Source organism: the organism of the source record quoted next, unplaced genomic scaffold (genome assembly GCF_019419815.1).
Source record: "Pyrus x bretschneideri cultivar Hongxiangsu unplaced genomic scaffold, Pyrus_bretschneideri_v1 Contig1, whole genome shotgun sequence".
NCBI lineage: Eukaryota > Viridiplantae > Streptophyta > Magnoliopsida > Rosales > Rosaceae > Pyrus > Pyrus x bretschneideri.
In genome coordinates, this window is record NW_025999390.1 from 3,858,076 (window position 1) to 3,871,422 (window position 13,347).

General features: G+C 37.5%; 3 protein-coding genes across 6 annotated transcripts; all 3 read left to right on the forward strand.

Moving 5' to 3' along the window:
- The first annotated feature begins 1,067 nt into the window (after nucleotides 1–1,067).
- Nucleotides 1,068–1,592, forward strand: LOC125480126. Its single transcript, XM_048590446.1, has one exon. It carries the CDS (start codon nucleotides 1,068–1,070, stop codon nucleotides 1,590–1,592), a length of 525 nt encoding a protein of 174 aa, XP_048446403.1.
- Nucleotides 1,593–3,179: 1,587 nt separating this feature from the next.
- On the forward strand, nucleotides 3,180–7,137 carry LOC103951324 (70 kDa peptidyl-prolyl isomerase). 3 transcript variants are annotated; one of them, XM_048580109.1, is made up of 12 exons: nucleotides 3,180–3,609; nucleotides 4,036–4,353; nucleotides 4,440–4,520; nucleotides 4,617–4,697; nucleotides 4,787–4,981; nucleotides 5,136–5,225; nucleotides 5,340–5,515; nucleotides 5,725–5,847; nucleotides 5,940–6,086; nucleotides 6,227–6,354; nucleotides 6,443–6,542; nucleotides 6,620–7,137. In XM_048580109.1, exons 1-12 carry the CDS (start codon nucleotides 3,417–3,419, stop codon nucleotides 6,647–6,649), a joined length of 1,662 nt encoding a protein of 553 aa, XP_048436066.1. In that variant the 5' UTR covers nucleotides 3,180–3,416; the 3' UTR covers nucleotides 6,650–7,137. The 3 variants fall into 3 exon arrangements, with proteins under 3 accessions (XP_048436066.1, XP_009360953.2, XP_048436068.1); XM_009362678.3 differs by having other exon boundaries at nucleotides 3,182–3,609; nucleotides 6,656–7,137; XM_048580111.1 differs by lacking the exons at nucleotides 3,180–3,609; nucleotides 4,036–4,353; nucleotides 4,440–4,520; ... (1 more) ...; nucleotides 4,787–4,981; nucleotides 5,136–5,225 and having other exon boundaries at nucleotides 5,390–5,515; nucleotides 5,708–5,847; nucleotides 6,656–7,137.
- Nucleotides 7,138–8,752: 1,615 nt separating this feature from the next.
- On the forward strand, nucleotides 8,753–13,335 carry LOC103955228 (serine carboxypeptidase-like 13). Of its 2 annotated transcripts, none has more exons than XM_048580129.1 (14): nucleotides 8,753–9,410; nucleotides 9,587–9,732; nucleotides 10,076–10,152; nucleotides 10,289–10,411; nucleotides 10,690–10,792; nucleotides 10,918–10,955; nucleotides 11,127–11,228; nucleotides 11,324–11,410; nucleotides 11,493–11,651; nucleotides 11,816–11,887; nucleotides 12,374–12,495; nucleotides 12,620–12,733; nucleotides 12,861–12,906; nucleotides 13,017–13,335. In XM_048580129.1, exons 1-14 carry the CDS (start codon nucleotides 9,301–9,303, stop codon nucleotides 13,098–13,100), a joined length of 1,383 nt encoding a protein of 460 aa, XP_048436086.1. In that variant the 5' UTR covers nucleotides 8,753–9,300; the 3' UTR covers nucleotides 13,101–13,335. The 2 variants fall into 2 exon arrangements, with proteins under 2 accessions (XP_048436086.1, XP_048436080.1); XM_048580123.1 differs by having other exon boundaries at nucleotides 8,753–9,394.
- Nucleotides 13,336–13,347: the final 12 nt, after the last annotated feature.

Genomic DNA, 13,347 nt, shown 5'->3' on the forward strand with positions numbered 1-13,347 from the left:
CTAGTGCGTAACGCTTCTATGGATATATAGACCCTAATCCTATACTGTAGATTATAGACTTGATTACAATAAGTACTTGTAAGTATTAAAGTTAGTCCAGATATAATTACGTGATTTACTAATTCATGTGTATAATATGATAATGATAAAATACATACAATAAGCGCCCACAAATTCAATAAATATGTTGGCCGACCGGCCTATGTATTGCCTTTATGTTGAATATTTCATGGATAGATATCATCCAGTAGAATAAAAGGTGAGTTTTTACTTTTTAGGGTGTAAGTCGTATAATCACGTAATGTAAGAGAGAACCAGTCCATACTGTGACAGAGTCAAATGTCTGCACGGCATTGCTGATGAGAACACTACTAGAATTGAATTTGACCGAATTAATTTTTTTATTAAGTTGATTATCATTTACACACAGAATTGCCAAAAATGAATAATAAAACTTATTTTTGCAAGAAATGAGGGTGTAGTTGGTTTTGAACTTGACCACTGAGCTACTATCTCCTGATTTTATTTATTTATATTTAATTAATTAAATAAATAAAACTTGTTCATAGAGGGAAAAAGAATGTTTAAAAATTATATATTCACCAAGCACAAACGTAAGATAAAAAAATAAATAATTAAGAAGTGTAATGTGGAAAAAGTAATAAACTTAAACCTTATTTCTCAATTTTGGCCTAATTTATCTTTTCAACAAGTTGAACTCACCCACATCAGCTCTTTGTTCTTATCTATAAATTTCTTTATTTTGAATTTTATTTAATTCCCCGATCTCGTGGGCTTTGAAAAGTCGAAACTCACCACCTTCTTCTTCATATGCTGCTCAAGTTTCAAAGATGTTATTAATTTCTAGCTGACCCCTCTACACAACCAATTTATATAAAATCCATATTTCCTCACATCACACCCCTCCTCCTCCTCCTCCCCCTCCTCCTCCTTTTTCTGATATTTTTCTCCATAAACCTCATAAACCTGATTTTCGCAGCGGAAAATTTCGGGTCCTCCAACGAATAGCCTACAGTAGTTTTGGTGTCACTTAATTTGTGCACAACATGAGGAAGACCAAGGTGAATAACCAGAACATGTTCATGAAAATCATCACGGTGCCCATCAGAGCTCTGAGCAAGGCCAAGAACTGTTACGTCGGCAGCATCACGGACGTGGGCGGCAGATTGACCTACGGCGGTACCCCTGGAGGATTTAGTGGTAATCGCGGTCGAGGCCTGCCCAAGAGCTACAGCGTTAAGACAACTTCTTCTAGGTCAAGGGAAGATGATGATTATTCAGAGCTTATTAGGGCTGCGTCAGCAAGGAACTACGAGGAAAGGATGGACGTGAACATGATCATGCAAGAGCACATGAAGCGATCGGCTACAACCACGACTATGCGATCAGTTATGGGATCGAAAATCGGATCGTATAATCGGGCTGTTTTGCCAAAGTGCACCGTGGCCATGGGGAGGATTGATGAGGATGCGCCTGAGGATTTTGATGAAGGTGCTGCTGGTGTCGAGGGTGAATTGTACCCTAGAAGCAGAAGCTATGCTGTTAGAAAGAAAAGTGCTTTTGCGGTTTGATTGTTGATCGAACGCATCCAATCAGTCGAATTCAAGACCTGCTGATATTTAGTTGTACAGTGAAGCCAACAAATTACAAGAGGACGGACAATTCTTTTGTGGTTTTGATTCAATTTAGAAGCGCTGTCATGATTGAAGCGGTTTTGTTTTGTATATATGCATTTTCCTTTCCTTTTCGGATGTATACATAAGACCTTTTTGAGGATTGTTAAATATGCTTTGCTGCAAATACAAGCAAAATTATGAGAAAAGGAAAACTAGGGTTATTGCTTAATTAGGTGTTTTAGTTGTTCTGGTTGCAAAGGAAAAAAAGAAGTAGAATTACATTTTGTCCTTTCAGATTTACGTCCAATTTCAAATTCATACAATGTAATTAAAAAAAAAAAAAAAAGAAGACCAATTTGAAAGTTGACTTTCTATTACATGCAGCACGAACACTAAATTGTTTTTATTTTATTTTATTGTAGGTGAGTAACAAAATTACTTACATTTTTGGTACTTTAAAATTTGAAAGAGATAAAGCAAGTAGTTTTCTGTACCGTAAAATTCAATCAAGATATACAGTTAACAATTATGGAGGATGTATTATAATATACGTGATTGAAAAATTTATATTTTAATAATAATGTAATAGAGGAAAACTAATGAAAAGAGTTTGAAAATTTTGAGTTTTAACGATAAGTACAAAATAAAGGATGAAGTGAATAGTATCATGATTGATTTTTTATTGTAAAAATATAATTTTTCATTAAAATGAATAAAACCAGAATTTTTTTGTTAAAATTCTCATGTAATCGAGCAATAGTTACACCAAATACATGATAGTATGGACACACGCATGTGGTCTAATGCGACGAAGAAATGGAAGCCAATGACAATTGATATTTTCACAAAGTCATACATATCATTTAAAGCTTTGGATAAACCAAAATTTTATTTAATGCTCTGGAGATTTCTTGTGATGTCCACTTCATTTAAATCGTCACGTAGCTTCACAAAATTTCTGTGGGCTTTTGGCCCACCAGAATATATTGCTGAGCATTACATCGCAGTGTTTTTGGACTTAAACTCCAGTTTTGGGCTCATAGCTTTTGAGGTGGCAATTCGGTTTGCTGGGTGGCTTTATCTCTTCTCCAATTCCACACTAATACGATTAAGGTTAATTTATGGTTGTTAATTAAGTTAATCTGAACATAACATATGATTAATTAGTTTACTTGTCACAAATTAAATAAAGTGCGTGCTCACATAAACTAAAAGAGTTAAACTTGTCATTTGAAAAAAGAGTTAAACATGTCTTTTTAATGTGAATTTAAATGAGTAATTTCTATATCATTGTAATTTTATCAAATCTTATGATAGGCGTAGTTATATAGTTTTTTTTTTAATTTTTCATTGCGTTTGGGAAAATATGAAATTTGAAAACTGAAAACAAAAGATAAAGTAGTTATCATACGATTCCATTTCAGTGTTTTTATTATTATTATTTTTTAAATTGAAAACGCAATAGTTTTCAAACAAAGTTAGAAGTTATAAAAAGTTATTTCACGTAACCGAGACACGTTCACGTTCATAATGACAAGTACCATCGCTAACAACCTAAATCTTGTTATTTTGTATTCGTGTCGTTTTTGAGTCAGATTTGTCGTCCAAAATCACCCTAGCCTAAATTTACTAAAACGCCCTTACATTTATCCTTTCCATTTGCCACGAAATCAAATCAACGACCGTTCCCGTACCGCCACATAACCGACCCACCGCCGAGCCACACTACTCTAACTCACAGTTTCCCGTGCGACCGTCGTTCGGAGTCCAGATTTTACCATGGAGGTTGAGAAAGGCACAAACCTGTCGGACATCGAGAACGACCTCGACGAGGAACCCGGCGAGGTGATCGAATCGGCACCGCCTCTCGAAGTCGGCGAAGAGAGAGAGCTCGGTAGCTCCGGCATCAAGAAGAAGCTCCTCCAGCGCGGCCATGGCTACGATGCCCCTGAGTTCGGCGACGAAGCCACTGGTAAGTGTTTCTCCAGAAAGCGCTTTTGCTAAAAGCACTTGTGATAAAAGCATGTTGAAATTTGATAAAAGCCATACCTGCTGCTTGTACAATCGAGAAGTACTGCATTTTCTGCTAAGGGCTTGTTTGGTAATCCTTTTCTAGGAAGCATGTTGAAATTTTCATTAAAAATTCAAGCGCTTCCTGAATCCTGAAGAAGCAGTTGGAGGCGCTTCTTAAGTTTTTCTGGCTAGTCAGAAGCACAATTTGTTACCAAAAAGCACCTTTAACCATTGCAGAAGCAGTGCCAAACAGGCTCTAAACATTGTTAGATGCGCTTTTGATCATCTAAAATTGCTTTTAGACTTCAAACAGGCCGCCCTTAGACATTTCTTATCTCAATTCATAATATTTTAGAGAAAACTGATTGTGGAAATTTGGATTTAGTGCACTATGTTGGGACTTTGCTTGATGGGACGAAGATCAAGTCCACTAGAGATGGAGACGATCCTCTCACTATTAAGCTCGGTGAGGGCCGAGTGGTGAAGGGTTTGGATTATGCAGTCGTGACTATGAAAAAGGGAGAGATTGCATTATTCACATTACCTGCTGAGTTGGGCTATGACAATGCTGCTGTTCGATTTGAAGTTGAGCTCGTTTCATGGATTAGGGTGGTGGATTTGAGCAAAGATGGTGGGATTATTAAGAAGATTGTGGAGAAAGGAGAGAGGAACGAGCTGCCTGGTGATCTGGATGAAGTTCTTGGTAATTTGATTCCTCATTATGTAAGCATGTAATTACTGCAAACCTCAATTTTAATGTTTTTATTGGACCTTTTGTTGCTAATGCAGTCAAGTATCGTGTGGCGTTGGCTGATGGCACTGTTGTTGCAGAAACGCCAGAAGAAGGAATTGAATTCTATGTGAAAGATGGTAATTTTTGTGTGGTTTCAATGTGGAAAGGCAACCCTGTTTGAGATGTGCCGAATTGTGATAATTGAATAACTCGGTTATCTGCGTGTGTTTCAGGTCATTTTTGTCCAGCATTGCCGAAAGCAATCAAGACAATGAGAAGGGGAGAGAAGGCCAAATTAATTGTTCAACCTCGGTGTATGTCTTTGTATTCTTGTTATCACACTGCTATTTTAGAGAAGAAAAAATTGAACCTTTTAACCATGAAATATTTTAAATAATTGTAGATGCCTTTGGGGAGGAGGGGAGGGATGCGAATGAGGGGTTTACTTCTATCCCTCCAAGTTCTGTGCTCAATATTGACACGGAGTTGGTGTCTTTCAAGCCTGTTATTGACATTACAGGTGATGCCAAAGTACTAAAGAAGATCTTGAAAGAAGGGGAAGGCGCATGGACTGCTAATGAAGGTGCAAGTGTTACTGGTAAGTTTATTGAGATGCCCATTTTTATAGCAATATTACTAGAATCACGACATAAGTGTAGCTAGGCTTGTAATTCCTTGCATTTGAAACATATAATTAACCTATGACAATCACAGTTAACTTAAAACTGCTATACAATGTCCAACTGTTGCAGTTAGCTATATAGCTAGGCTTGAAGACGGCACTGTCTTTGACAAAAGGGGAGTAGATGGAGAGCAGCCTTTGGAGTTTATCATAGATGAAGGTCAGTTACTCCATTGCATCTCTTTTTTCTGTTATTTGCATCTTTTTGCCTGATAATCACAAGAAGAAAGCTCAAAAGTAGTTGTGGCTAATATCTGCATCTTACTATCTGTAGAACAAGTGATTGCTGGTTTAGACCGAGCAGTTGCAACAATGAAAAAGGGAGAGCTGGCAATACTTACTATACATCCTGATTTTGGATTTGGAAGCGTTGAAGTAAGGCGGGACCTGGCTGTTGTACCACCATGTTCGAATGTCTTCTTTGAAGTTGAAATGTTAGATTTTATCAGGGTAATGACCATTTTGATGAACTTGTGGAATTTGCAATGATAATTTTCTAAGATATTCATATTTCCTAAACTTCCTAAAAACATAATTTGGTAATTTGGTGTCCTTACTCATCATATATACAGCATAAGCTAGAAGGCACATATTTTCTTAATTTCTCTCGCAACCATTGCTTTCTCAATTATTACTCTCTAGTTTTCTTTAATGAATAGGAAAAAGCACCATGGGAAATGAGCAATCAAGAGAGACTTGAGGCAGCAGGAAAGAAGAAAGAGGAAGGCAACCTTCTCTTTAAAAAGGGAAAGCATCAGCAAGCAGGGAAAAAATATGATAAGGTAACGGAATGCGAATTTTTATTCCCAAACTAACCGTAGTTTGGTTCTATTTGAACTAAATTCATATTTATTTGCTGCTTTCCTCCTCTCAGGCTGCTGATTATGTTAGTGAAGATGGAAACTTTGGGGATGATGAGTCGAAGCTGGCAAGAGCACTGCGAATGTTATGTTGGTTGAACGGTGCAGCATGTAGCCTAAAACTAAATGACTTTCAGGAAGCGATCAAGCTATGTTCAAAGGTAAGCTGTACACAGAAAGAAAAACATGATGACAAAGTCTCAGCTTCTTCTAGCAAGACTACCGTTCTACACATCTCTCAATGTTCAGAGATAATGTTGAGGCAAATCTCATCATATTTTCTGAATTCGATCTTGTACAGGTACTAGATATCGAGTTCCACAATGTAAAAGCCTTGTACAGACGGGCACAAGCGTATATGGAAATTGCAGATTTGGTCTTGGCTGAATTAGACATCAAGAAAGCTCTTGAGGTTGATCCTCATAACAGGTAACTGAGAAACTGATCTTTGTAATCCCGTATTCCCGATGTACTCCGTGAAGCATTATATGATTAGTTTTCTTTTTCAATTTTCCAGGGAGGTCAAGCTGATTGAGAAGAACTTGAAACGACTTCAAGTTGAAAGCGACAAGAGGGATGCTAAGCTCTACACGAACATCTTTGGACGAGCTACAAAGGTGAATATTGTTTTTTTATGTTTCATCAGCTCTGAATAATTTCAGTGACAATATTGTAACTGAAATTGGCCATCAAGGTCCATCTTAACAGAGATTCTTTACTGTAACGGCAGAAATTGAAAGTCGAGGACGAGAAAAGATGAGGCTGTGGCGATGTAAATGGTTGCTGATACACTGGTTTCTCCCTCGCCTGAAAATGAAGTGGTGGTTGATTCTTGTCAAAATGTCTGATCATGATTCATGATTTGTGTATGCGTAGAGAGACAGTCAAAGAAGGTACGGGTTACATAAACTACATCAATGTATGACATATACTGAAGGTAACGGCTGGAAGTGCGTTGAAGGATTCGAGAGAATTTAACGGGTGAAGATGAGTCACTTAAATAGACAATACACTATACATCGATGTCTGGCTGGATTTCTGTTATTGTCCCTAAAACCATAGTATTGCATATGGAAGAAAGCTTCCCCTTCAAATTTTGGTTTTCCATCCCCATCTCCGACAATCGACGTACAAGGAATGTGCTTCATTTTATGTTTACAACAAATTATTTTATAACTACTATGATACAAGGGAGAGCCGGATTTGAACTTAGATACAATGAGGTAGACACCCGCCCAACTCGCTTAAACCCGAATGGCAAATTTGGTCCATTCTTTAATTTGAAGTATTTTTGTCAAAACATAGTTCAAACTTATTTTTTTGGGTAAATTACACTTTGATACCTCAGGTTTGGGGTCTATTTAAATTCCTTACAACATCTTCAAAACATTTCACTTTCATACCTTAAGTACTATGTTATTTCAAAATAATACATCCTTTACATTTTTTATCCATTGATCCGTTAAGCGCTAACGTAGCTGCCAAATGTGTGCCCTGTGGCAAAAAAAACAATTTTTTAATTTAAAAAAAAAAACCCTAAATCTTCTAAATATATTAATTAAAAAAAAAAAAAAACTGAAGTTAACCATCCCGTCATCCCCCCAATCCCCGTTGTCCCCTCAAAACCAAAAACCCAGAATAATCCCCCCCCACCCCACCCGCATCCTCCCCCCCCCCCCCCGGGGCGCCTGCATCTCCCCCACTTGCGACCTCCCTGCGCACCTCACCCCCAACCCGCGACCCTCCCTCCCTTTGCATCCATCCTCTTCCCTTCTCTACACCCCCCCCCCCCCCACCCCCACCCCCACACACCACAAACTCCTTAAATCCACATCCATTCCACGAACCCGGCGATGGTGAGACAGAATTTGGGTTTTTTTTTTTTTTTTTTTTTTTTTTTTCTGGGTTGCAGGTAGGGGGGTCGGGGGAAGAAGATGAAGATGGGGGAGAAGAGAGGTGAAGAGGGGGGAAAGACGGGGTTTTTTTTTCTTTTTTCTGGGTTGCAGGTAGGGGGTCGGGGAAGAAGATGAAGATGGGGGAGAAAAGAGGGGAAGAGGGGGGTGGAAGACGGGGGTTTTTTTTTTTTTTTTCTTCTTCTTCTTCTTCTTCTTTCTGGGTTGTAGGGAAGAAGATGAAGATGGGGGAGATGGGTTTGGGGGTTGCGGGGAGAAGACAGGTTTCGGTATTTTTTTTTTTTTGTTGAGAAAATTCAAGTTTAAAAAAAAAAAATTATTATTTTTGCCTCGTGGCAGACATTTGGCAACCATGTGGCATATATGTGGCAGCTACATCAGCACTTAACGGATCAATGGATGGAAAATGTAACGGAGGTATTATTTTGAAATAAAATGGTACTTAAGGTATGAAAGTGAAATGTTTTAAAGATGTTGTAAAGAATTTAAATAGACCCCAAACCTAAGGTATGCAAGTGTAATTTACCCTATTTTTTTTGTCGTGAAAAACATAGTTCAAACTTGAGTTAACTAATAAAACTAGAGACGCTTACATATAATGTCTTATAAATAATAGAAGGATGTTGCTATGTATATAGTACTTTTTATTTTTCACTCTTGTTAATTTATGTTCTTTGATCTTTTTCAATTCACTCGATCCGACGATTGGAAATCAGTAGGAGTATGAAAAGTAAAAGGATATGTAAATATTTATAACAAAATATAGCGGCCATGTTTCCTTTTGTTTCCGAATTTCTGCTTCTGCGATTGATCAAGAAGCCTTCAATTCCAAATTGTAGTTTGTTTTGTAGAGAGAGAAATTCAAGTGTGAATAGCGGCGGAGGAGAGGGGCCACGCGGGGAGGGAGGAAGTTGGTGAAGGGGTAGGACCGTAGGTGGAGTTGAAGATGCGGTCGAGGAGGGTTTGGCAAATGATGCGAGGAGGGAGAGGGGGAGTAGGAAACAAGCGGAGGGAATGCGATTTCACGCGTCGAAGGATCTGCTCTATTTTTCTCACCGATTTTCAGGATATATATTTTACAAGTTTTATGCCTGCATATTTCCTAAAATACAAAGTTAATTTTTCTTGTTTGTAATCAATTAACTAATTTGTCGTGGCTTCAATTACTACCAAAAGCCACGGGCCTTCAATTTCTCACTTGTCGTTGTCTTATCCCAAACTCATGCGCTTTAGGCCGCTGTATTCTCCGAGTCACCGTAACACCGCACGTTCACAGTATAACACTTCATATATATATATATGTAGTGTATATATATGCGCACACACAGAGAGAATACACACACACACACACAGAACTAGGATTAGTACCAGTTAATGATGTCACGTCGCATGGCAGGACTTTCTTCTTCTTGCCGTGGTCTGCAGCTGCTTCTACTTCTGCTTCTACTCCTACCTCTTTCAAATGTTTGCTCACAGATGCTTCCAGTCTCTAACTCACAGTTGGTTAAATTTCTTCCCGGATTCCAGGGACCTCTTCCTTTTGAACTCGAAACCGGGTACAAATCTCACTCTGTAAGTGATTATACAACTGGTTACAAAGTTTTAATAAATTGCAAAGTTAGAAGGACGCTAAACAGACAATAAACAAGTTTTAAATTGTAGTTCGTATACGATTTATTGTGTGTTTAGTATCTCCTAATTCAAGTAAGCGCGTTCGCGTATAACTTTACGTTTATGTCGATTGTTAGGTACGTGGGAGTGGGGGAAGAAGAGGAGGTGCAGCTCTTCTACTACTTTGTCAAGACAGAAAGGAAACCTGAAGAGGATCCTCTAATGCTTTGGCTAACTGGTGGTCCTGGTTGCTCTTCCCTCACTGCCCTTTTGTATGAAATAGGTACGTAAACTGTTAATTAACACAGCCAATCAACATTATTGCTCATTAGGCCATATTTAAGAGAATGAGAGAATCCATATAAATTATTAACAATAATTAATAAGTTAACAACTAGCTAGTCCTCTTCCTTAAAGGTTTATTTGGTTTGTTCGAAAGTGCTTTAGGAATGGCTCAAAACCGTTATAAGATAACCAAAATCGCTAGTTAAAAGTGCTTATGAATGATAAATGAACTAGAATTTTAATACAGACGTTTTTAGTACAAGTGCTTATGAGCATAAGACCTCTTTAGTTGTACTTTGTTACTCTCACATCAATCATTGACCTTTTTCTGCATTTTGAAGGTCCATTAAATTTTAACATTGAGCAGTACAATGGGAGTTTGCCTACATTAACCTTAAATCCATACGCATGGACAAAGGTGATAATATTAACATCATCATCTTACGAATATAAACAAGAAAATTAAATTACTCCTTTACTTGTTTTACATGACCGAATTTAAACACGGAATTAAACCTTTGTTTTCCGAATGGCATTTTGATCTCGAATGACAGGTATCTAGCATAATTTTCGTAGATTCCCCGGTGGGGACTGGATTTTCCTATGCAAGAAGTTCGTTTGCTTCTCAGCCAAGTGATTCGGAACAAGTTGGGCATGCCCTCCAATTCTTAAGGAAGGTAATAAGAAATATTAATACAAACTTAATTGGGGTCTTAAACATCATTTTAAATACTTCTGTATCATGATTCCCACCTAATAGTACTTAAGCAGCAACATTTTCGTATCAGCTTAGAGAGTCATTAAATCGTCAGTGGCGAAAAGAAACAGACATAGTTGCCACTTGCCGTTAATTATGGTAGCTTTTTGGTATAAAGGAGTAGTTGTAATAAGTTCAGTTAATTTTAGTTCTCCATTTTCCTTTTGTTATGAAATGTTGTTCAATTGCACTTTGTAGTGGCTTGTTGATCACCCAGAGTTCATGTCGAATCCTTTCTTTGTTGGTGGCGAATCATATTCCGGCATTCCTCTTCCTGTTCTTGCTCAGTTAATCTCAGATGGTATGCAAATAATTGCTAATTAGCTTAATATGTATATATATATATATGTGTGTGTGTGTGTGTGTGTGTGTGTGTATCTGCAGTTAGTTTGATATAGCTAACTTGATAGTTGGTACGTACTGCAGGCAATCAAGAAGGAGTCATACCCGCCATAAATCTGCAGGTTTATAACAATATATACTTGTATATTCGTGCTAACTGTCTATTTTGTGTTGGAAGCTTGTGTCACAATCCATGTCAGTGAAATAATTACGACGGAAAAATCGAATCGGTAGTCGTAGCAGTAGTAGTGTAGTTTTAACTTCTAAGTTGTGATCCATGCTCATTTTTTCAGGGTTATATACTAGGGAACCCATTAACAGTGCCACAAGACGAACGCAACTCACAAATCACATTTGCTCATGGGATGGGACTTATTCCTGATGACCTATTTGAGGTACGTACTAATTTGATCTCATATTTAATCACCAATTAATCAACCTATTAAAAGTACTTTTTAATAATTAATGAGCTAAAATTCATATAATGCAGTCCTTGGAAAGAAGTTGCGGAGGAGAATATCAAACCATAGACCCCAGAAACGCAGAGTGTTTGAAACATAAGCAGGCTTATCATACTGTATGGTGTAATTACCCGAAAATTAATCTTTCTTAACCGTCTTGCTTCCTAGTTTTGATCTCATGTTTTTCATGTACTGCAGTGCATTGCACAAATAAATTTGGTGCATATTTTGGAATGGAACTGCGAACTTGTTTCTCCGAAACCTCCGCTACATATGATTGATAAAAGAAGATATCTGAGTAACAAGGACTACAATGTGTTCTCAGAATCAACTCCTCCTCCTACATTAGAATGTCGGGTAACCCCCTTCGTCGCTTTCTGCTAATTTTCTTGACCTAATACTTGTTGATAAGGAACATTTCTTGAATACAAGCTCTCGATTTTGCGCAAAAAGTTGGTCGACCAGACATTACTAGCTAAGGGAGATCACAAATTCACAATTAAGTGTTTCTGTGCATGCAGAGTTACGGATATTTGCTTTCTGAATATTGGACGAATGATCAGTACGTCCGTGAAGCCCTTCACATACGGAAGGTATATGTATATACGATCGAGATGAATACTGAACAATATGTAAATTGGTAAAATATGTATTGAGATCAATCAGGGGCAGAACTAGAAAGTTAGCTTACCGGGTGCACAACTAAGTGGTGACAGATGTAGGACTATCCTCATTGCAATTGGCCAACCCATGCTATTGTGTGCTTACAGACTTAGAGTACATTCCCGCTCTTTAGTGCTCATTTAATTGTGCATTTAGGTCAATAATGTTATAGGTTTATAAAAAAATAAAATCATATATGTATAGAACCGGAGGCTCAAATTTATAAGATGGTTGAGAAAAGAGAGGGTTAATGGACCCTTTATTACTTTAAGGAAACGACTAACTATAAAATTTACGAAAAAATAGTGTCGTTTCCCTGTGAGGATCGAGTGATAGAGTTACACAGGAGATTTTTGAACTCATTTGTTTAATGAAAGAAAATCGAAAAAGAGATATTTTGAAAGTACGCAGTGCAGGGAAGTATAAGGAGATGGCAGAGATGCAGCTACGATAGGCCTTACGAGTATGACATTCACACCAGCATTCAGTTTCATGCAAAGCTTAGTGCTCAAGGCTATTATCGCTCTTTAATATACAGGTGATGAGGAATTTAAATTTAATTAACATCTCCATATATATATTTTCCATGCATGAACTCCGCGTTTATATAATGTTTAAATATTTTTTAACTTCAATTTCTTTGATTTTGTTAATTATTTCAGCGGCGACCATGATATGATGGTGCCCTTCATGGCTACACAAGCATGGATTAGATCCTTAAATTATTCCATAGTTAATGACTGGAGACCATGGTTTGTCAAAGGCCAAGTCGCGGGGTACGTATATATTTCTGATACGAGCGATATTGATGGAAAGAGAATCGAACTTGGGGCATCTTAATTTTAGGTTTCGATTGGGTTTGAGTTTGCTAATCAACTTTTGCCTTGGGGATGTACGATGTAGGTATACGAGGACTTATTCAAACAGGATGACCTATGCTACCGTGAAGGCAAGAAATAGTTTTCGATCCAATTTTCTGAATTTCAAAGGAAGATTTGATTCAAATTGAGTCTTTTTAAATTTTGGCTTTCTTGTTTGATTATAATTTTGCATGTGCAGGGGGCGGGGCACACAGCTCCTGAGTACAAGCCTGAAGAATGTTCGACTATGTATACAAAGTGGTTATACGAGGAACCTCTATAAATTGAGAAGAAAACTTACACGCAATCGGAATTAACAGTGAGATCTGCAGAGAATCTCAATCCGTATTTATGAAGCTTAATATCCAGATTTTAAGAAAATATTAACTGTCTAGATAATTTTTCTATTTTTCAAATGAGGAATACTAGTTACCTTCCTCTATTATATACAACGTCGCCACTATTTTTACTAAAAACTAAATATTTAATGTGCTAAAAATGTAACAATTTTATTTCCACTTGTACCCCAA

Bases quoted from the DNA above. Each gene is read 5' to 3' on its own strand.
- LOC103951324 (XM_048580109.1), top strand. From the start codon at position 3,417: ATGGAGGTTGAGAAAGGCACAAACCTGTCGGACATCGAGAACGACCTC. The intron at 3,610-4,035 runs GTAAGTGTTTCT...ATTTGGATTTAG, and splicing joins GTTCGGCGACGAAGCCACTG to TGCACTATGTTGGGACTTTG. The intron at 5,516-5,724 runs GTAATGACCATT...TTTAATGAATAG, and splicing joins AAATGTTAGATTTTATCAGG to GAAAAAGCACCATGGGAAAT.
- LOC125480126 (XM_048590446.1), top strand. From the start codon at position 1,068: ATGAGGAAGACCAAGGTGAATAACCAGAACATGTTCATGAAAATCATC.
- LOC103955228 (XM_048580123.1), top strand. From the start codon at position 9,213: ATGATGTCACGTCGCATGGCAGGACTTTCTTCTTCTTGCCGTGGTCTG. The intron at 9,733-10,075 runs GTACGTAAACTG...TGCATTTTGAAG, and splicing joins TGCCCTTTTGTATGAAATAG to GTCCATTAAATTTTAACATT. The intron at 10,412-10,689 runs GTAATAAGAAAT...TGCACTTTGTAG, and splicing joins CCCTCCAATTCTTAAGGAAG to TGGCTTGTTGATCACCCAGA.